This window comes from Lemur catta, chromosome 9 (genome assembly GCF_020740605.2).
Source record: "Lemur catta isolate mLemCat1 chromosome 9, mLemCat1.pri, whole genome shotgun sequence".
Lineage (NCBI taxonomy): Eukaryota > Metazoa > Chordata > Mammalia > Primates > Lemuridae > Lemur > Lemur catta.
The window spans coordinates 57,676,705-57,700,509 of NC_059136.1; the positions used below are offsets into that span (position 1 = coordinate 57,676,705).

The 23,805-nt window shown below is 39.1% G+C and overlaps 2 protein-coding genes across 2 annotated transcripts in view; both read left to right on the plus strand.

Annotated features, from left to right (window-relative positions):
• SNX31 (sorting nexin 31) overlaps nt 1-16,113 on the plus strand; it is a 49,321-nt gene extending 33,208 nt beyond the window's left edge. The window contains exons 11-14 of the mRNA XM_045560388.1: nt 3,398-3,511; nt 7,628-7,705; nt 13,081-13,137; nt 15,832-16,113. Of these exons, the coding sequence (XP_045416344.1) occupies nt 3,398-3,511; nt 7,628-7,705; nt 13,081-13,137; nt 15,832-15,927 (345 nt within the window). The 3' untranslated portion in view covers nt 15,928-16,113. The remainder of the gene's footprint in view (nt 1-3,397; nt 3,512-7,627; nt 7,706-13,080; nt 13,138-15,831) is intronic.
• Nucleotides 16,114-16,187: 74 nt separating this feature from the next.
• Nucleotides 16,188-23,805, plus strand: part of ANKRD46 (ankyrin repeat domain 46) — a 52,372-nt gene continuing 44,754 nt past the window's right edge. Inside the window, exon 1 of the mRNA XM_045560394.1 lies at nt 16,188-16,415. The gene's annotated coding sequence lies outside the window, so the exon portion shown is untranslated. The remainder of the gene's footprint in view (nt 16,416-23,805) is intronic.

Genomic DNA, 23,805 nt, shown 5'->3' on the forward strand with positions numbered 1-23,805 from the left:
TTTTTTACATCTTTGTCAAAAATCAGCTGGGAATATTTGTATGGATCTATTTCCGGTTCTCTGTTCTGTTTTGCTGATCTGTGTGTATATTCCTTCATCTATACCACATAATCATTGTCTTTCTTTGTAACAGTTTTATTGAGTTCTAACTCATGTACCATACAATTCCCCCTTATGAAGTATACAATTCAGTGGTATTTAGTATATTCACAGAGTTGGGCAACCATTATCACAACCAATTTTAGAACACTTTTATCATCTCAAAAAGAAACCCAAACCCTTTAGCTGTTACCTCCCTATCCCCTCAGCCCAGGAAAACCACTAATCTACTTCCTGTCTCTGTAGATTAGTCTATCCTAGACATTTCATATTAATGGAATTACGTAATACGTGGTCTTTGTCACTAGCTTTTTACATAGCATGTTTCCAAGGTTCATCCTTGTTATAGCATATTATCAGCACTTTATTCTTTTTTATGGCCGAGCAATATTCCACTGTATGGTTGTACCACATTTTATTTATCCATTCATCCATTGATGGGACATTAGGGTTGTTTCTTCCTTTTGGCTGTTATGAGTTATGCTGCTATGAACATGTGTGCACAAGCTTTCGTGTGGACATATGTTTTCAGTTCCCTTGGGTATATACCTAGGAGGGGAATTACTGGGTCAAATGATAATTCTATGTTTAACTCTTTGAGGTACTGCTAGCCTGCTTTCTAAAGCGGCTGCACAATTTTAAATCCCCACTAGCAGTATATGAGAGTTCTTGTTTTTCCACATCCTTGCTAGTACTTGTTATTATCTGATTTTTTTTTATTACAGCCAACCATATGGGTGTGAAGTGGTATCTCATTGTGGTTTTATTTATTTCAGTATTTTTTCTCTCTCTGCTTTATTTTGGGTAGTTTCTACTGCTGCGGCTTCAAGATTATTGATATTATATAATATCTAACATTGTGGTTTATCCCATCCCATGCATTTTTACTTCTAAAATTGTATTTTTCAACTCTAGAAGTTTAAGTCTTTTTTTTTTTTTTTTTTCCGAGACAGAGTCTCACTCTGTTGCCCGGGCTAGAGTGCCATGGTGTCAACCTAGCTCACAGCAACCTCAAACTCCTGGGCTTAAGCAATCCTCCTGCGTTAGCCTCCCGCGTAGCTGGGACTACAGGCACGTGCCACCATGCCGGACTAATTTTTTTATGTATATATTTTTAGCTGTCCAGGTCATTTCTTTCTACTTTTAGTAGAGAAGGGGTCTTGCTCTTGCTCAGGCTGGTCTCAAACTCCTGACCTCGAGTGATCCTCCCGCCTCAGCCTTCCAGAGTGTTAGGATTATAGGCATGAGCCACCACACCTGGCCTTTAAGTCTTTTTTATACCTTCCATTTCTCTCCTTATCATGCTTCTATTTTTCCCAAATTCTTGAGTGTGTGGAGTATATTTTAAATAACTGTTTTAATATTTTTGCCTACTAATTCTGTCATCTCTGTCATTTCTGGATCTGTTCTTACTGACTGATTTTTTTCCTGTTTGCAGATCATATTTTCCTGCTCCTTTTCATGCCATGTAATTTTTTGTGGTATGCTAACCATTGTGAATTTTCCATTATTGAATGCTGGATTTTATTGAATTCCTTTAGACTTTGTTCTGACATGCAGTTAAGTTACTTGGGATTAATTTTACTTTTTTGAGGTTTGCTTTTAAGTTTTCTTAAAGTCCAGAGTAGTCTTTAGAGCTAATTTAGTCCTTTACTCGTTAGCTATCATTCTTAGGACTCTACTCAGAATCTTGGCCTTGTTGCTCTATTCTGACTAATTGGAAACATGAACTCTGAACTCTGCAGCCTTGTTTGTGAGCCCCTGGAATTGTTCAACTTACTGATTTCCAGTGGTTCTTTCTTTGGCCTCATGGGGTTTTACTCTATACATGCACAGATAATTACTCAGCCGAATATTTGAGAGGAGCTCTCTCTATGTATAAAGCTGTACTCTTTGGTATTCTGCCCAGTAAATTCTAACTTCAACTTCTTTATAGGCTTCTCTCTTTCTCCTCAACTCGGCAAGACCTCTGGGCTCCATTTGGGTTCCCGATCCTTGTGCTACACCCTGAAAACCCCTTCTGACAGTAAGCTGGGATAATTGTGGGGCTCACGTCACTTGTTTTCTTTGTCTCTGGGTTGACAGTCCTGCATTATCTGTTGTTCAATGTCTGAAAACAGCTGTTTTCCAATTCATTGTTTACGCTGATGCTGTCAGACCAATATTCTAAAAATATAAATCAAATTGTAGTATTTTCCAGCTTTCAAAAAAAAATTTTTTTTTTGAGACAAGGTCTTGTTATGTTGCCAGGCTGTTCTCAAACTCCTGGGCTCAAGGGATCCTCCTGCCTCAGCCTCCTGAGTAGCTGGGATTATAGGTGCATACCACCATGTCCAGCTAAAATCTCTTAATGAATTTCTGTTGTCCTCTGTGGGAAAAAGATCCTTAACTTAGCTTATAAAACCTGTAAGAGTTAGGGCTCTTTGGTGGCAAGCAACAGAAACCAACACTAGTGAAAAAGGGATTTGTTGGAATGATTCAGAGTAACCTACAGATTCAAAGGAAAAGCTGAAGCTTAAGAAAGTCAGGAACCAAAAGAGGTCAAGGTATATAGGAAACAGGAACTTTCTATCAGGACCTGTTCTTTGGCTCTCTCTCCTCTGGAATCATAGGAGGGGCACAGAGAATTATTTGTCCAATTGGCCTAACCTTGTGTTATATGCTACCTTCTGACTTATCATTCCCTGACAGTACTACATAGACGAACTACAGTGAAAGAGAGATGGTTTTCCCAAGAGAATTTGAGACTCCATTACTAGGAGAAAGAGCAATAGATGCTGTATAGCAAATATCACCGATGTTCCCTAGCCAGCTTTCAGGATCTGGTACTACCCTGCCTCTCTGAACCTCTTCTCACACCAGGCTCCGTGCCTGGAGCCCTGCTGCAGCCACACAATATCCCTCGCAGCGTCTCCAACATGCCAGGCTCCCTTATTCCTCTGTGAATTTGCACTTGCTCTTTCTTCTACCAGAAACCACCTCTCACCTTCCCCCTTACCCCACAGAAAAACCCACCACAACAAACTTGGATGGTTTCTACTTTGCTCAGATGGCCCTCCCTCCAGCCAGCCTCCCTTTACCCTGGGTTAGGGCCCTGCTGTTTAATTCCATAGACCTATGTCTGCTTCCTTTATAGCATTTACTGCCTGTAACTGTGGTGATTTACTTTCATGGCACCTCAATAGATTGGTAGCTTCTTGGGAATAAGGACAGTTTCCCTCATTTTGCTATTTTACCCAGCACTTTAACAGGCACTGGAATTTCTATTGAATATCAAGTAATATCTTTTCCTCCGTAGGGGACCCTGCTGAATTTGGATGGGCCCCAGAGAACTCTCAACCAGAACCTAGAGCTCAGATTTCAGTACAGCAAGGAGAATCGCTGGCAGTGGTTTGTTATTTACACCAAACAGGTAAGTTCTCAGGGCACAGCATGAAAACCTTCTGTGCTGAAATGCTGTCTTGCTTGCTGAGGAGGACAAGGCACATTACCCTAGCCCAACTAGACCAGGGCACCAGAGTGTGCCACACACTCTCTTTTTGGACTGTAATACCTTTTATTTTGTTTTTTGTTTCATTGTAGTTCACTAGTCACCATGGTGTTCACATCAGTTAGAAATGAATTTAGTTACCAAGTAATGGAAGACACAACTAACAGTGGCTTAGACCAGGTGTCTACAAACTTTTTCTTAAAGGAGCAGGTGGTAAATACTTTAGGATTTGAGGTCCATATGGTCTCTGTTGCAACTACTCAACTCTGTTAGGAGCAGCTATAGACAGTACATGAACAAATGGCTCTGGCTATGTTCCAGTAGAGTGTTATTTACAAAAACAGGTGGTGGGCTGGATTTCTTTGTTTACCTCTGGCTTAGACAATACAGATTTTATTATCTCACTTAATATTAATAATACTGGAAGTAAAGATTGGCATTCCTATTACTCTTTTTTTATTCAGGGCCTTTTCCAAGCAGATAAAAAGCTACAAGTTGAGTATCCCTTATCCAGAATGCTTGGGACCAGAAGTGTTTTGGATTTTGGATTTTTTTGGATTTTGAAATGTTTGTATATAGAGTCATGTGCTGCGTAATGACATTTCAGTCAACAATAGATCACATATATGGCCATAGTCCCATAAGATTATAATACTGTATTTTTACTGTACCTTTTCTATGTTTAGATACACAAATACTTATCATTGTGTTATAGTTACCTACAGTATTCAGTACAGTACATGCTGCACAGGTTTGTAGCCTAGGAGTGTAGTAGGCTATACCACATCTAGGTTTGTGCGAGTATACTCTAAGCTGTTCACACGATGACAAAATTTTCCAACAATGCAATTTTCAGAATGTATCCCTGTCATTAAGTGATGTATGGTTGTACTCAGTGGTCCTCAACCTTTTTGGCACCAGGGACCAGTTTCATGGAAGACAATTTTTCCATGGATGCAGGGGGTTGGGGAGGGTGGTGGTGGGCAGAGGTGGAGCTCAGGCAGTGATGCCAATGATGAGGAGCAGCTGTAAATACAGATGAAGCTTCATTCTTGTTCCAGCACTGCTCACTGCCTGCTCTGCAGCCTGGTTCCTAACAGGCCACACATGGACAGGTACCAATCCGCAGCCCAGGGGTTGGGGACCACAGCTGTACATAATGAGTTATCTTGAAGATGGGACCCAAGTCTAAACATGAAATTTGTTTCATATATACCTTATATGCATAGTCTGAAGGTTATTTTATATTTTTAATAATTTCATGCATGAAATAAAGCTTGTATACATTGAATCATCAGAAAGCAAAGGTGTCACTGTCTCAGCCACCTATGTGGACAATCTGTGGTTATTTGGTATCACCATCGTTCCCAACTCTGAATTTATACGCTACCAATAAGCAATCATTTTCTTACATTTATTTACACGTAAGTACTTAACAGTAGAAAATATAGCAGTCCATAAATACAGTGAAAAAACTATGTGTTCAGGGTAACAGCAGCACAGTAGCCTCACCAGAATACCCGTACCAGCTGTTAAACAACAGCAATGACAAACTGCATTGTGTACTTGTCTTTTGACTGTTACCAGTCACATGAGGTCAGGTGTGGAATTTTCCACTTGTGGTGTCATGTCAGTACTCCAGAAGTTCCAGCTTTTGGGTTAGGGATGCTCAACCTGTATCTCTCTTATTTGGAAAGCAAAAGCTTGACCCCAGAAACCTCCCAATAGACTTTCTGTTATGTCTCATTGGCCAAAACTGAGTCATGTGACCACTCCTAGCTACATGGGCATCTAAGAATCAAGCGTCTAGCAAAGAGGAACAGGATTCATGATTGGCTCAGGGTAAGCATGAGTCATTGCCTGGGGTTGAGCATTTTATCAGCCCAAACAAAACCAGGGTCTCCTAGGAGACAGGAAGGGCAATGGCTGTTGGGTAGCCAACTATCCATGTCTGCCATAAGCTTATAACTAAAATTGGAGTAGAAATCCTAAAAAAAAAAAAAATCTAATTTTCTAAACACCAAATCCAATTGAGAAATTCTTTTTACTGAAGTAAGCTATTTCAAATTGGAATCAAAACTACAGATGGTCTAAGATGGAATCAAAATATTAAAGTAATATTTGCATTGACATTATATTCAATTTGAGTCCCTGGTGATCATGCTGAAATCTACGGAGCATTCTGGTTTCAGTCAATGAACACCCTCTTTCAATATATTTCCAGTACAATTGTGGTCATGATATCAACATCCTCTGAAAAACATGAAGTACTAAACTAAAATTCTTGGATTAAAGGCATGGGTCCTTAGGTTCACCTTAAATATGAAACATCCTTAGGAAAATGGTAGGATGGTTTGCTGAGGCAAGATTTGCAGTCATCTGGACAGACATAAAAAGATTTGGGAAGTAACACCACCCCCAACCACACCCCTCCTCAGAATGCTAAGTACCATTAAATTTTATTATGGTTTTTTAATCTAGTCAGTGGCAAATGAGTTTAAGCCACTATAAAGAAGTACAATAAACATTCTTTCAAAGGATTCCTAGTAAAGTCTTATTTCCTTTGGAGTGTGAGTTTTATTGATGCATACCCAAGAGCTACTTTTGCAAAAGTAGCAATGTGACTTGTATGCCTTGCAAGCACATATGAGGGCTTGGCCCCAAATCTTTTCTAGTCCCTTTAAACAAAAGCTCAGTCCTTTTGTATTTAATAAACCTGACCTGGTTTATAGCAGAGTTCTAGCCTACATATTTGTTTACATTGTACAGGAATATGGAATTGATTCTGCATCTTGTTTAACATCATTAAACATCCTGGCTAGCTGCATTAGCTCGGGGTTTTGTTGTTTAACTATTTCATTCACTAGTTTTGTGTGGGTTACATTTATGCACAGATAAACAGGCCTAGTTCTTAGCAAAGCTAGGAAGTCAGAATTTATGTATAAACTCCACGTCTGTTACTCTTTTCCTTATTGGTGGCAGCCCCTTTTCTCTCTTCTCTCCTTTCCCCATAAATAAAATTAATTTCTATCATGCTCTACAGCCCCGCAAGATGTTGAGGCCTGTATGTAGCCCTTTCTCCCTCTAATTCTGCTTTCTGTGTCCTCCCCTGCATGAGCTTTCTACTTGGGGTACCACCCCAGACAGGTTTGCTCTCTCTCTTCTCCCTCCTCTCCATCATCCCCTTCAGCAGGGTGGCCATCCCTGAGCATAGCCCTGTGCGAAGGCTCTGCAGCCTCAACTTTGAACTGCAGTCATTGCAAACCTGAGTAGGATCAAAGCAGAAAACAGCAAGTCAAGAATTAAGAGCAGGATGAGACAAAAAGGATTAGTGGGACCGGAGCAAATGGGAAAATCATAGGAAATTTTGGCATACAGGTGAAGAGCCTGGCACAAGAAAGCCCAGCCTCTGTGTACAAGATGTGCAGCTATGTGTGTCTTGGTGCTCACAACGATGATTAAGCCACAGGGGATAGTGGAGTCAACTGTCAGTCTTGAAAGAGTGATTAAAGATACTGGGAAAATAAGAAAGTGAAGAAAAATAGTGAATTTGGTTTTTTAAGTTCAATAAAAGCAATAAGGTGCTAAGATATTCTTTCAAGCCGGTTACTATTTATGCCTCATAATAGGTCTCAATTATGTATATAACTAAATATAGGATTGGCCATCACCAGTTTATTTGATGACAATAATAAGTAGATTTGTTTGTTGTTCATAAAACGTGATCTGCTTATGAAATACTAGAAAACATGGGATGCAAGGGGGGAGTTTTAAGAGGAAAAAGATTAATAAAGAGATCCTGGCCATTTTTCATCTGTCTTTTTAAAACTTACCACACATATGTCTATGTAATTGAGAAAATGTATGGTTACTTGCTAATTGCGTCTTATGCAAATTTCTAGAAGTTAAAAAGATCTAAATTCTTGAAAGCACGCTATTGGAGGGCAGAGCTCAAACTCTGCTTTGTTCTATGAGGAGGGAAGGAAGAGATTGGAGATCTCTCTAGCTGAGAGAGTTCTTTATTTCTGGATTTCTTAGGCTTTTTTGCTGAGTAGCTGCTTGAAAAAGATGATCTCAGAAAAGATGGTAAAACTAGCTGCTGAGAATCCAGAAATGGTAAGTGCTCTTGACTGTGTATATTTTTCACTTTAAGTTCCCACCATCAGCTAACACTTGGAGAGCAAACTACACTCATAAATTCCCTGGGCCAGCAGGTCTGGTCCTCAAGGGAGAAATCCTAACCACACAGAAGCGAGCTCCTCATCCCCTCTGGTAGCTCAGGACTCAGAATGGCATGGGGGAAGGAAGCCTGTCTTTAGAACTCAAGCCATTTTCCAGTGAGAAGTCGTCTTTGAATTACTGTGAACTCTTTAATCCTCTACTTTGTATCATTTCATTTCTGCCTTCCCCCACATGGAGCCTTTCAGATTTATCATAAAAGCTACATCACGAAGTCAGGATCTTGAGAGGTGAGGATAATCATAAATAGGGTCCAGAGTTTGTCTCTAGAAAGAATCCACAGCCTCTTGATACTTCCATTGCGCCAACTGAAAACGCCTTTAGCAGTTGGAGGAAGCCATCAAGTCAAAGAAAATCTAAAGGCTATAATTTTTTCTCAACATAAAATTAAACTTTATTTTTCTAGTCTGCATTTACTCATTAAAGGCCTACTAGCTCATTGAAAGGGTGGGTGGGCAGGCTGTTAAAAAATTACTGAGATTTTTAAACTTTTTAGATAGCCTGTCGTCATCATGATTTAAGCATGTCCCAAATAAGACAGTACAATTTGATCTTTAAAAATGATTACAAATGCTAATGCCTGGTTGACATTTGTAAACTTAATTCTTGTAGACTGTTATGCTGATCTTTAAAAATACAACGGAAAACATTTGGAAACTTCTCTAATGTTTTCATTTAAATTTAGTCTTTTATAAGAGATGGATGGCATCTTTAGTTAACATTGATCTTTACAGCTTTTTCCTAAGAAAATAATTGTACTTTATACTTATTTCTCTTTCTTCTAGAACTGAAAATATTTTTCCAGGGAAAATAAATTTACTGCCTCTCAGTGACTGCACAATTCAAAATGTACTAGAGAGTAGTAAATCAAAGCAATAAAGGAATCAAGGAGACTCTTTTAAAAAGAGTAGTAAAATCCAACCTCTTAGGCAGGATGGACCCTCTTAGGTTCTGATTATTATATATATAAAAAGGAGAATAAAGAGAAAAGTAATTAACTGAAGTAATCTCATTAAAAGGGAGAAGTGCTCTTAAATGTGGATGAATAAAACGTAAGCTACTTGACACAGGAAATACTTGTGCAATGAATAGCTAAGTAGTGAACTCAGTAGAATGGAGAAGGTAGCAATTTATTTCAAGTTTTCAAGAAAAGCAGCAGCACTGCATTCTTTAGATTTGCATGCAGACCAAAAACCATGATTTATCTCTGACAGATAGCAAAATCAGCACATTAGTCAATACTCTTGTATTGCCTTATCCAAATAGTCAATAAGTTTCATTTCTAAAAACTCTTTCTTTCTTTACTCATTTTGGTTCTCAGAAAGAAAAATGCAGACCCTTCCTCTTGAAAGTTTGAGTTTTCAAGCAGATGTTGAAGGCATAGTCCACATTTCAATCTGGAATTTCATCACAAAGCTTTGGGTAGAATGGACCCCCAGAAGGTAAAGGAAGCAGACAGTTCAGCCGTGTGAACTTATACTGAGTGCTGGGCCTCCTCACAGAGTATAGTCAACTAAAGTCAACTTAAAGTGGCTTAAAGTAATCATATAAATGTGTGACTGTGACAGTCCCTTGTTTTCTGGGTAAATACACAATCTGAACTGACACACAGCACTTGTAGAGGCTTGTATGGGCTAGGACACAGAGATCTGTATTTTGCAAGGCAGATTCTGAGTCCAAGATTTTTATAATCTTGAAGAATCTGAAGCAGGAGGGAGAAATTGAGGAAACTATAACCCAAATTAGCCCCATATATTAAAGCAGGTGGTCCCTAGAAGCAGATTAAATCATACTGGTTTTCTCCTAGGAAGATGGAATGGGGAAAGAAGAAATTTATTGCTAACTTAAAGTTAATTAGCTTCATTAGTTTTAGGCGATGTTTTGAAAGGTAAGACTTGAACTGTTTATGAAGAAATCATGTTAAATTTTTAAAGGCAATATTAACCATAAACCAGAAGAAAAAAATATATAACATTTTTCTTAAAGCTTTGCCTCTACACAAAAACCTAAATCAATTTTGTTAATATTTGTTGCTTTTAACTGGAGCAGAATTATAAAGGGTTGTTTTATTTTAAAATAAAGTGTATTGGTTAGGATCAGGTTTAACTACATATGACAGAAAACAAAACAAGACAAAACAAGTGTCTTAGACAAAATAGAGGTTTGTTTCTCCCTCACCTAAAAGAAGTCCAGAGGTAGGCAATCTAGGGCTGGGATGGTGGCTCCATAATGTCACCAGAGACCTTTCTGCTGTGCTATCTTCAGTGTGTGGATTTGCTCAGAATGGCTGCTGGAGCACCCATCATTATATCCACATTCCAGGCAGCAAGTATGAAGAAGATATGAACAAGGGTTCATGTCTTTTCTTTAAAGAGGAGTCTCAGAAGTTTCACACACAATTTCTGCCTACAACTCATCAGTCAAGAGTTAATCACAACACAGGCCCACACCTAGCTGCAAGAGAGTCTGGTAAATGTAGTCTTTTATTATAGTAGGGTGTGTTGTCTCTTCAAATAAGACTAGGTGTTATTACTAAGGAAGAAAGGCAGAATGGATAATAGAGTAGACAACCAACAATCTCTACCATTTAAAGAATTTTAAAAGCCATCAAGGAAAGAAAGTAGCTGTATTTTATGCAATTGATGTGTTTCTGAGGAATTTCTGAAAGTGTATTATTTTGTTTATTGAACCATAATCTGAATACATGAAAGGAACTTCAGGAATATGCTGGTGAATAATTTTCTGAATTAAAAAAGTTTATATTTCTATTAATCTATACCCAGTTTGTTTATTTTTCCTTCAGTTTTCTTAAACGTAGGTCTGACTTTCTAAATTAGTTTTCACAAAAAATGGTGGAATGAGATGGCTTTCTAATTTCTGCTCACCTTATACCTCTCACTCCATCCCCAGCTACCATCACAATATGTATTTTTCTCTCCATTTTTCTTTCATTTTGGCCAAGGTAAGACCATTTAAAAGGCAACTGGTACTTTTAAATGTGTATCCATTATATGGTGAGGAGGAGAAACACCAAAGGCAGCAGTATTTGATGTCTCAGGAATGTTAGCATTTTGAAGAGCTGGTCCAGTCCAGAAAATGGAAAAAACTATAGACAGCAGTCATGAGAATGGTCTGAGTATAGCAGGAGGACAAAGTTTTAGAGAGCCAGGGGAAAACTGCTGTACAGAAATATGTGATTATATTATTAACAGAAACTATTAATGAAAGAGAAAGTACAGGAATATTGCATTATGAAAAAAGATTTACTTTCTTTCCCAACTTTATCCCCCCTAGTATGTAAAGTATTTAAGGCCTTATTGTACTAAGTCAGGGAAACTGATTATATAAGAAACTGCTTAAGATGTGTAGTGGGTTCTATTTTATTTCTTTTGGCATAGGGAAGGGGAAGGGAAGAAGAATAAGAGAGAAAAACGCTGAGCATTCCCCCCCCCAAGTTCTATATTTCATGGCACAAGACTATTTACAACTATAATGTACTATTGTTAAATAATAATAGTAATAAAACATAAGACATCAGAGCATTAATTTTTCATTTATCTGACGTAACTGACTTTTTAAAAATTATTGAGATAGCATCAGATATATGAACACTTCTATTAAGAATACTAACCTAAAGGAAGTCTTATGCACACCTCTTTAGAACAATATATTTTATAACAAAATTAATCATCATTAAAAGGTGATGCTCTTTTGCAGTTATTTATCCCACATATTTTGAAATATCCCATTCTATAGTAAGCAATAGTAAACAACTTAATCCATCCCTTCATTCTGTCAGGGAGCTTATTTGTTGGCTGGGGAAGGCGATTAGTACAGAGACATTTATAATTGTAGAGGGCTAAGCACTGTGCCCTGTATGAGATATGCAAAAACTGCATGGTTGTTTAATAATAGTTCTTTTAGGCCGGGTGCGGTGGCTCATGCCTGTAATCCTAGCACTCTGGGGGGCAGAGGTGGGTGGATTGTTTGAGCTCAGGAGTTTGAGACCAGCCTGAGCAAGAGCGAGATCCCATCTCTACTAAAAATAGAAAGAAATTATATGGACAACTAAAAAATATATATATAAAAAAAATTAGCCAGGCATGGTGGTGCATGCCTGTGGTCCCAGCTACTCGGGAGGCTAAGGCAGGAGGATTGCTTAAGCCCAGGAGTCTGAGGTTGCTGTGAGCTAGGCTGGTGCCACGGCACTCTAGCCTGGGCAACAGAGCGAGACTCTGTCTCAAGAAAAAAAAAAATAATAATAATAATAGTTCTTTTCTTTCCCATTAAGAAAATTCTAAGAGCCCTTTCCCCGAAGACCTAGCTGGGTCTACTAGGTTTCCTAGGGGTGCCCCTCCAGATGCACTGTCCACCCTGCTCCTCACCCTGCTCTGCGGCAACCTTGCTCTATAGTAGGGGACTCGTTGGGAAACCCAGCAGGAGATTGGAGGGTGAGGGAAAAGGGAGGGTGGGTGTGGATTTCTCCGTCCCCATCCCTGCTGGGTCCCTGTGGTTGCTGTATCCCTCCACTGGAGGCTACGGCTCCTGTCAGGCAACCTCTCCTCGTTAGAGCTACCTCTACTCTCAGGTTCCAGTAACGGCTGTTCCCCTTGCCTCTTTGGGGCTAGAGGTGGTAACAATCTCCCCCAAACCCCTCATTGCCAGCCCCTAGAGGCCCCACCATCCCTTCATTGATTCACTTTAATCCTGCCCACACCTCCATTAAATAGTTCCTTTCTAAAACTCTCCTCACTGACCTCAGGAATGCACCATCTGTTTCCCGCTGGGACCCTGACTGGTGTATTAAGTTTACCTTACGCACATGAAGTATATTCAAGCGTCTTGAACTTCACTTTGATTCTTCATTTGATTAATGGCGCCTTTTGATTAACCAAAGCCCCATTTGGCTTTGATTCAGCATATGGATGGGAGCTCCGTGGATTATTTCAGAATTTAGAAGAACATTTTATCTCATGTGAAGTTCTTTTAAAAAGCTTTCTTAAGTCACAAAACTCATAGGCAACCACTAATGTAAAACATTACATGTCACTTGACTTTTGGGGACGCCATTTCTGTAACAAGACCCCGGTGAGTGAAGCAGGAGGGCACAGATGACAGGCCGGTGTACCTGCTGACTGGCAGCCTGTGGGACCGTTAAGAGGATTATTGTGGCAGGGAAAGTGTGCTAGTTAAATAGGTTATTTGTGTGCTTGCTTCTCTGGGCTGCGCTGACATTTTACTAATCTATTTAGCAGATTGAAGTTCCGGAACAAGGCAAAAGTAACAAACACCACATTCATCAAAGCCAGGTCTGTGAGTAAAATTACGTAATCGATACATTATAATTTTGATAAATCTGCCCTTTTTTCCCCCTTAACCAAAGTCATTCTACTTCCAAGAATAAACCAGAATTCCATTTCTCAGAAGCTCTTCTGTGTAGGTTGGGCCAGATGGAGGGCTGACATGAAATATAGTATTTTTACTGTAGCTCCCAGCAGGGCTAAGAGAATTTTTATACAGAAAATTTCCGAGGAACACAAAATTCTTTGGTGATTTTCTTCTATGCCCCATGATTTTTTTTTTCTAAATTCTCTTTCTACTTTGTATATTTTAGTATACTATATTTTAGTTTCACAGGTTTTCTGCAGTGTACTCTGTATAAAACAACTTTTAAGTTTATAGGATACTTTTCTGCACATTTAGGTCTGCTGTACAGATAATAATAGAAAAAAGGCAAAACAGACAACATTTTTGTGCCCTTATTTGTGCCAGGTACTATTACAAGCACTTTTATGTGAATTACCACATTCCTCCACAATCTTATAAATAGATTGAGGAAACTAGGGCACAGTGAGGTTAAGTGACTTGCCCAAGTTTGCGCGGTAATCAATAGTGGAAGGAAGCAGCCAGTCTCACCCCGGAACTGTGCCCTTAACTACCTTACTAACTCTTCCTTTCTATGTCCAAATCCTAGTGTAGGTGAGTGAAATAAAGTTGACTTCTAAGTAGCATTTGAATGGGATTTATATGGATTCAGCACCTGTCACAGTGTCTACTATGTATAGAAAGGTCCTTAGTACATAAGTACAGTATTTATAAACATGTAAGTGTGTATGGTCCTTTCCTGAGTGAATGAGCTCAGGGGGAAAGGTAAAAGTTCTTTCTTTCTTTCTTTCTTTTTTTTTTTTTTACACTGATTGGTAGTAATAACTAACATTGAGCATTGCCAGGTCTGGGCACTATTCTAAATGCTTTACATATATATATATATATATATATATATATTTTTTTTTTTTTACTTCAGCTTAATAACAGCATTTCAGGCTGGTTAGGTCAGAGAGAGGAGATAGGAACTCCACCATTTACTAGCTAGGCGTGTTTAGGAACTCCTGAAGTGCTTCTTAAAAGACAGATTCCTGGGCCTCATCCCCAAAGATCAATGCAGTCGATCTGGGATAGGGGCTTTGGAAAATCAGCATTTATAACAAGCACCCCAGTGAGACACACTGCACCATGCTTCAATTTCTTCTGCAAAATGCAGATGAGAATCACTTCATCATTTAAATTTATCCATTTTGGCAGCATACAGCAATAGAGCCGTGGTTCTCGACCGTGGCTGCACGTTGGAATCACCTGAGGAACTCTAAAAACTGATGGCTGGGCCCTGCCTTCAGACATTGATTTAGTTGGTCTGAGGGGCCTGGATAATAGAAGTTTTAAAAGCTCCCCAGGTGGTTCTAATATGCAATCAGGATTGAAACCATTATCCTAGAACAGTGGTTCTCAATGTGTGGTACCTGGACCACAGTATCAGCATCACTTATTAGAAATGGGGTCTGAAAAACAATAACCAAAAAAAAAAAGAAAAGAAAAGAAAAAAGAAATGCAAATTCTCAGGCCCCAAACCTGGTGGATCGGAGGCTCTGGGAGAGGGCCCAGGCAATCTGCATTTAACAAGCCTGTGGGATCAATCTGATGCATTTTCAAGTCTGAGAGCCACTGTCCTAGAACAACAGACAACACAATGCACAACACAACTGCGATCCATTCAGTTGTCCTCTCAGGTGAGTAGTAACTCTCAAACAGGCACACCTGCCTCATGCTCCCAGCAGGACCTGCATGTCAGCAGGGGGTCTGGTGTCCAACTATATTGAATGCCAATTTATTTAGCAAACCTTCATACAGAGCCTATCCTGAGCCAGGCACTGTTATAATTACTTTCCATGTAGAACTCATTTCATCCCCATAGCAACCTAAGAACTATTATTATCCTTGGTTCACTGTCTAGGGAACTGAAACACAGAAAGGTTAAGTAACTTGCCCAAGGTCACACAGCCAGTACCATAGTGGAGGCAATTTTTGAACCCAAGCAGTCTTTATTTACTGTTTACAAATAGAATTTGCTCCTTTAACCACTCTGTGATGGGGCCTGTCTGTTGAAACAGATCTCTTGTAGAGAAAAATGTTTTGCCTATCTGCTCGTGGAGGTGCCCGTATTTTTTTCACTCTCTACTCTCCAGGTCCCTGTCTTTGAGATTTCATAAATACTGAAGGCAAACTACTCACTGAAGTGACATGACTTCTTAAAATGTTTTAAAATAAGCATAATACCTTTTTACAGTTTGTATTTGTGTGGGGTGTACAACAAAGATTTTGGGCAAAGTTCAAAATTGAAAGTCACATGGCTTTAAGAGAGGAGAAAAGGACAGGACAGGCAGAGTTCAGTATTACCTGGGTGACATCCCAGGGCCCAGAAAGACACTCAGGACACATCTATCTCGGCAAACCAGCAGGAGTGCTTCCCTTGCCCTAACAGGTGTACCTACACCTACCCCCAAGTAAAGCTTCTACAGGATCAAACCATTTAAAATAACTATTGCTTAAATAAATGTAACCTTCCTGTTGCCGTTTTAATACAGTTTTAACCTTGACTTTTTTATTGTTATTGTTGTGGAAATTATTTCCTCTCATTTACATTTCTGACTTCTCTGTTTACTTCGCAGCAGAAAGACTATTCTAGTTTTCTACCAAGAGCAAGCAAGATTAAGATAGCTAAAGATGACTGTGTTTTTGGGACCATAAAGGAAGAAGATCTTTGAAGAAAAGTTTCATATTTTAAAGTGTCCTCTCATGCTATTTCAAGACAGTGAAAGAACCTGGGGGTTGAGGTGGGCTTCCTATCGTCAGTGGAAGAAATGTGACCTCTTCCCATTTTTTTTGGCATCAAAATAGACTGCATTCATCAAGTATACCTCAGCAGTCCATGTAAATATCAAGATTAGAAAGAAATAGGAGCCAAAGTTAGAGTTTTTTTAATAGCTCATAAATGGCAAGTTTGAATCAACTAATATGAAACTCGTTCTACTTTTCCCCCTAAAATAGATATTTACATGGCTTCATGAAGTCTTTTGTATGTTCTGAAGTTACATGAATGAAAGGCTTATTACAAAATATTACAAATACATTTGGGGTCAAGTTCTAAAGACGTTGACTCCTCAGCTGAGGGAAATGTGGCTGTAAGAAGTGGAATCACAGAAAAAGAAACATGGGTTTCTCTGATCCATGTGGACAGGCCTAGAGCAAGAAGGTGATGAAATACTGATTTGTTTCCTTGCATAATCCTGAGCCTACCAATAGGGAGGGCCTCAGGGTAATAGGCTGCCAGCTCTGTGTTCCCCCATTGTTGTCATTGTACTCTGTCCTTAGGCTCCTGAATTCAGTTCAATAATCAACATGCTATTTTGGATGTTTTTATTTTGGAAAGCAATAAGGTCCTGCACTCATATCAGATACTTTATAAGTCTCTTAGCTTTAAAAATATGTATACTTTCTCACTAGATTTTTTTCCTATCCACTTTCAGTTATCTCATGCTAATTAATGTAATTATGTAGCAAATTAAGACCACAGTAAGCAAGAGGGATAGAGGAATCTATATAATGTAATTAGAAAATGTAATATTCTAATGTTCTCTTCTAACTGGTTATGTTATTAATTATATAATAAATATGAAATATATTCTAGTGAATGTAGAATTTACTAACAAAAATTCTATGAGTGATCTTTTTGAAATGTAGAATCTATTAAGACCTTATAATATTTATAAACCAATGCCTATAGCTATGTCTTCAAGTACCTTAAAGTTTTTGTATTTTAGGCTATAGTAGAATATTTTTGCAGAGGAAATCACAAACATCCCAAATCATCCATAGTAAGTGTATAGCTGGATTAGGATCATCTTCAGATTAAAATGGAAGCTTATCTACTGTTTTGCCAATTTAAGAATAGCCAGGGCCTATCTTTTTTTAATAGCAAACACCTACACAATGCAAGCTGCTACATAGACACTAGGAATTCAAGAAGAATGCATATTTGGGGTAAGAAGGCGCATATATTAAATTGAACCATCTGTGACTACTATCTTTGTAGGTTAAAACTAGTTTAATCTGGTCACTTTTATATGTTTCAACTAGATATGCAGGAATGAGTAGTCCCAGACAACATGTAGTTGGTGTCCAAGTGTAGCGTGGACCTCTGTGTCAAAGGAAGTTGGGGGCCCTCAGGAAAGCCCTGAGGGGAAGAGGACTTTGGAGAAAGAGTAGAGCTATGTAGGGGCAAAGGTGGGAAACCCTAGAGAAAGGGCAGGATAGCCAGATGGGAGAATAAGTGTGGTGTTTAGGAAACAATGAGCAAACCTGCTCCGTGCTAGCAAAGTTTTAGGTTAAGGAAGTAGTTAGGTGATAAGAAAAGAGGTGAGAAGGATCAGGTTATATGCGTATGCTAATGCAGTATCCCCCAAATATGTACAGAAGTTTATCCTTTATTGAGGATGACAAAAACAGAAGCATTTGTATTTAATAGGTTTTTTCAAAACATTGAGATTTTCATCAGTATTAGAATGTAAGAAGAAAAATACACATGATGACATGCATGCTGTGGTATATAACATGAAGAATAAAGCAACTGGGATAGTAGGGAACAAAATTCAAAGCTTACTTTGTCAAATGACACATTCCTTAGTAGTTATGTGAGAGAAGCAGCTTTATAATAGATATGTATATATAGCCCCTTTTGGAATTACTGGGCCTATTTTTATCTGGAAGGAGTGTAGGAGTTTGTCACTTCAGGATCAAAACACTTGATCATTGGGTAAGAGGCCTGAGCTCCGACTGCCAGAGTGGGCTTCCCAGCTGCAGGGCCTGGGAGAAGATGGCAAGTGAGACCCCAGCGCTCCTGGAGGTGATGACCTCCTGGGCGACGGCCCCTCCCTCCAGCACAGCTACCGGGCACTAGAGAAGACCAGGTGGGCTGCTGTCGATATCCTTAGCAACTCCTAAGGGGTGTGGCATGGCTTTGGAAATTACCAGCGTAGGTGTTCATCTATGCATGCACTCCTCAAATGCCTGCAAAAACGGTCCCCAGCCAGCCACATTTTCTCCTGTTATGTGTACATTCACCAACATCAATCCTGCCCCTTCTAGATGTGCGCATGTGTTTTTACTGCTGTCTAGACTCCTAAATCACTAGCTTAAACAACATGCCCACAGACAAAGACACGTGAGTTTGAAAATGTCGCACAAATAATAATACGAAAAGAGGGCAGAGCTGATGAAGTTATCTGAGCCCCTCTGGGCCCTCTGCAGGGAGGCATGTGTAGACTTGTCTGAAGAGCTGATGTCCTCCCCAGAGCAGGGTCACAGTCCTAGGTCAGTGTGTGGTGAACTTACAGCTTGCACACATCCCCTTGTGCACAATTAAGCAAATTTTAGGTTAAATATTTCAGTTAGACATTACCTTAAGATCACCCTCAAAGTAAATTTGAGAAGAGCTAAGTGATCCTAATTTGTGGAGAAACCAAATAGGTTTCAAGCTTTGGTGGGAAAATAGTGGCCAAATTGATCCTAAGATACACAGAAAAGGAAAAGTACAAAAGAAAACTTCAGCCATAGATCAAGTCTACTTTCCTGGATGCTGTTTAGTTGTCCCTCCTCCTGCAATGTGTGTGCGGCAGCCCACCAGGCAGGCCTCTGGGAGTGGCCCAGGGCTGTGCAAGGCAGCCCAGAGTATGTCCCTCCTTCAGAGCGTGCTGTCCTTCCTGTCATCAGTAATCCAAGAAGGCAGGTATGCTTTTCTGCCACACAAAAATAAGACATGCTGAGTTAACTTAGAAAAAGTGTGGCTAACCAGTTATTCCGTACAAGATGGCTTTTAAGCCTTACAATTGCACTTTCCCCCTACTTTATTGAGGGATAATTGTATTTGGCTTATAAGTAACTTTGTGACTGCTAATAGTTGTATTCTTATAAGTAAGTTGTTTGCATAACAATTTTCCAGGTAAGAATAATTAGAGCTATGGAAAAGTACATGATGTCATTGGTGGGGTTGCGTATTTAGCCCTAACCCATGTACTTTTCCGTAGGGCAAGTCTTTAACTAACCAGATGGGCTTTATTTGTGTGATATCTTGAAGGAGGTTAGACATTCAGTTGATTTAAAGGCCGCTGACCCTAGTGATTTTGCATTGCTCCGGCACTAAATGTCGTTTCTTTCCTGGAAATGTGGGAACACACAGTTGGCTGTACTTCCTAATGTGTTTTCCATCTGTCCACATGAGCACGTACTGTTTGATGGGTTCTAGGCTGCAGCAGTGGTCTGCAGTGGAGGCACTTGGAGGAGCATGCCAAAACTGGTCACTGTGATTTGGCTTTGCTGTGGAAATGCATGCTCTATTCTCATTGGAACTGGTCCTGGCAGAATTTCCGGGGAGCTCCCCCTTTGTAATTGGGTCTAGTGCGCAGAGAAAGAGATAATGGAAATCTGTATCTGGGTCCAAATCAAGGGAAGTTCAGAACTTGATTTTCTACAAAACAAAAATGATAAGTAAAACAAGTAAAATGGCAGTTATTAAACTTCTTACATATGTTGCAAAAGTCAACCACCTGGAGACAAGTTCTATTCAAAAATCAACTATTGAGTTGATTCCCAGATATTGCCTCACAGTAGCTAGTGGAGCACTGCATTCTCCAGAGGCATATATGCCAAGAAGTACACCTGCTTATGCACAAAGGGAAAATGATTCCATTCCCCACACCTTGTATAACACCATGTTAAGGAAGAAAATAGTAAGATTGTAGATTAAGGTTTATTTTCAAGTATGGACGGAATATGAATCACAGTGGTTAAACTTAAGATTCTTATAGGTAACTGGGTGTCTATCAACTATGTACTGTAAGTACAAGTTACTTTTTTGCAATTAACTATGGGTTTGTGTCATAGATGTTCTTTATCCTCTTTTTTCTTACCTCATCTCTTTTCCTTTTTCATTTTTCAAAATTAAAACAGAGGTGGCATTCAGTCGGGGGTTCATAATGAAGATAGTCTGAGATCTCAGTCAATGAATTCACTGCAGAAAAATCCTGAAACCTAACTGCCCTGTTGCATACTCCTTTACCTGGGATTGTTTTTTAAATTTTGCTGGATTAACAAAACAAAAACAAATACAAAAAACAACGAACTCCATTTTTTAAAAAGTGTATCTTTTGAGCTGGAAGACATGTAAAATTCACTTTTCAGGTTTTACAAAATAAAAATCATTTGCAGTCATTGAGAGTCTTTCCTCATTCTGTTTGCCTTAGAATAAATGCACAGGCTAAGAGCAATTTGCATTACTTACCCACCTTTTTATTTTCTTATAAAAATGTTAACAAATTTTCCTTTCTTGCTGGTCAAGAGTTGCTATGGTTTCTTTTCTTTCTTTCTTTTTTATTTTTTAGAGACAGGGTCTCATTCAGTGTCACCCAGACTGGAGTGCAGTGGCATCCTCATAGCTCACTATAACCTCAGAATCCTGGGCTCAAGCCATCCTCCTGCCTCAGCCTCACTAGTAGCTGGGACTACAGGCATATGTCACCACTCCTGGCTAATTGTTCAAATGTATTGTAGAGACCCCTGGCTCACTATGTTGCTCAAGCTGGTATCGAACTCCTGGCCTCAAGAGATCTTCCTGCCTTGGCCTCCCAAAGTGCTGGGATTACAGGCATGAGCCACTGTGCCTGGCCTAGGAATTGCTATGGTTTTGGTATATGTGTTCCACATACATCAAAAACTCATATGTTGGAACTTAAACCCCAAGGTGATGGTCTTAAGACGTGGGGGCTTTGGGCAAGTGATTAAGTCAGAGGGCTCCACCCTCGTGAATGGATTGGTGCTCTTATAAAAGAGGTTGAAGAGGAACAGCCTATTGTTTTTTGCCTTTCCGCCTTCTGCCATCTGAGGATGCAGCAAGAAGGCACCATCTTGCTGTGAGCAAGCCCTTACCAGACACTGAACTACTAGTGTCTTGATCTTGGGCTTTCCAGCCTCCAGAACTGTGAGAAATAAATTTCTATTATTTATAAATTACCCATAGTCTGTAGTATTTTGTTACAGCAGTACGAACAGACTCAGGAGTGGAAGGCCAAAAGATGTATTAGTCTAGTCATATTTGCAGAAAATAGTTGTCAGAGTATGGCTATATCCTCAAAAGTCAGAGTAGAATAGCCTCAGGCTTTTCCCTGTCATTGGCATCACAATTTTGTAAAGGTGGAAATGAAACCACAGGATCAGTGTTTTGAGGCAGGTCTGATATAGTTCCTGGAATATGTTCCAAGACTGAGAAGGAGATTTGCTTTGCTTCTGTCTGAACGATTGCCAGGAATTTGTTTTTGAGATTAATGTGGGAGTTAAGGTTCTTCTAAGCCTAAAATTTCAGTTCAGTTTGAGTCCCTAGGGTGAGCTAAGCTCCATTCTAGGGTTGAAGTAAACCCTTTACCAACACAGATCGCTGGAATCTTCACATCTCCTCATTATCTGAACTGAGCAGACATCCCAGGGCCTTTGGGACCAGCATGAAGCCTTAGCTTTACCTTTGTCCATACTTAACAAGCCCTGAACTAGCCTGGTCTCAAGGAGTGGGAATATTAAAAGATTACAAAGGAAACTTAGGGCCAGAAAGGAACGGAGGAAAGGCAAGACTAGCCTGGACTATGAGCTTTCCTGGTATTATCTTCTGTTGCCTTTCCTTGCCTGCTTCTGAGAGAATTTACAAAGCTATTGCTATGGTTTGAATGTGTTCCCCAAAAAGCATGTGTTAGAAACTTAATCCCTAGTGTAGCAGGATTGGGAGGTGGGGCCTAATGGGAAGTGTTTAGATCAGGGGTAGGTAACATTTTCACCTTGGAAGGTCACATTAATTTAGCTGTACTCAGATAAGGCTGCATTTAAGAAACTTCAATTAGATATACTTAAAATGTACATTATTTTGTAAAAATCTAACTACTATGTACTTAATAATTTCAAAAAATGAAAAATATTTGTGAATTTTAAAGTTAACTAACCTCTTAATGACTTTGTTGTGTCTGCTTTCTGTTGGAAAGCACTGGAATATTTGGTTGCAGCATGGAGGCCTGCAGTTTCAGTTGATCCTCTAGATGGGTATCAGTCATTTGTGACCTTAAGGGCATCTTGATTTGGGGTAGGCAGGGGAATGCAGAATCACAGAAATAAATATTTGAAAAGCAAGAAAGCATTTTTTGGGGCATGTTGCCGAAGGCCTGGGCATTCTACTGCATTTTCCATATTTCAACTGGATCTTTATTAGCATCAAACAATGACTTTAAAATGTCATCTACTGAGAACTCAATCAATTCCATCTGTAGTTTTTAGGTGCATTGGTAATATCAACTAGGTAAGGCCAAAATGCTAATTTGAGTATGATGTCATAATTCTCAAAGTCAGTGAACCTTTCATTGTATTCTCCAATTACTAGGTCTTTAAAAGCTGTGTATTCTTCAAATGATTTGCATATATCATCCTATTCATCAGTGACCTTTGCTAACTGGGGGAAATGTTCATCTGAAATTTCCTTTTGAAGAAGAAGTGTTTTTTAAAAATATAGCTTTTTCCAAAATGCTTGGATTTTTTGCCACGTACGATATACAGACTTAGTTTTACCTTGCAAGAAATATTCAAGTCGTTTTGATTTGACATGATGTCACATGGAAATGCTGCATTCTTATAGAAATCTTCTTTTAGTAATTCATATTGCTGATTCTATTCTTCATAAACATTTAGCTATCTATTCTCACAGAGATAAAATTTTGGCTAACACCTGTCCCTGTAATAGCCAACACACTTTAAAATGATATGGCAAATCCACACTGAATACTTCATCCTTCAACTTTAGCATGTTAGGCAACTAACAATGTCATGTTGCATTTGCACCTAATATAGTTAACAATACTTATAACTTGTTATAAAGTGTCACTTAAAAGTAGCTGTAGCACAGAAATTTTGCTGATGCAAGATACAGTGAAAAAATATGAGAGCATCTGGATCTGTTAATACTTCTTTTATCTGTGCAATAAACCCTTCATGTTTCCTATCATGGAAGGTGCACTGTCTGTATGTACACTCACTAAATTTACCAAATTCAATCCAACTTCACATTTATCTCAAAAGTTTTTGAAGCTATCTATTCCCCGTGTTCTATTTGCAAGAGTGCCCAAAGCAAGTAACTGTTCATAGCAAATAAAATCTTCTGTTATGACCCAAATGAAGTATAAAACCTGCACCTAGTCAGTAGTATCAATTGATTCATCCAAAGCAATTGAATAATATATATTTTCCTCTTGAAGTATTGCATGAAGTTGTTCTGTTAAGTTGAAGGCTAATTCATGCTGCCAATCAGTTATGGTTCTCCTTGAAAGAGGCAGTTGTTTGTATTTCGAAATGTTATCAGGGTCTAAGCATCCTACAACTTTGACAATGCGTTCTTTCACAGTTTCTACTGAATGGCTTCCCTTTTTCTCTGAGTATATAAGCTATATTATAAGTTGCTTTAGTGGCATTGTTTCCAGGTCTTATTGCTGCTTGAAAGAACTGTCTTTGCTTTTCCTTTTCATCTTTTAATTTCTGCAATACAACCTTTCGTGCCTCTCCCT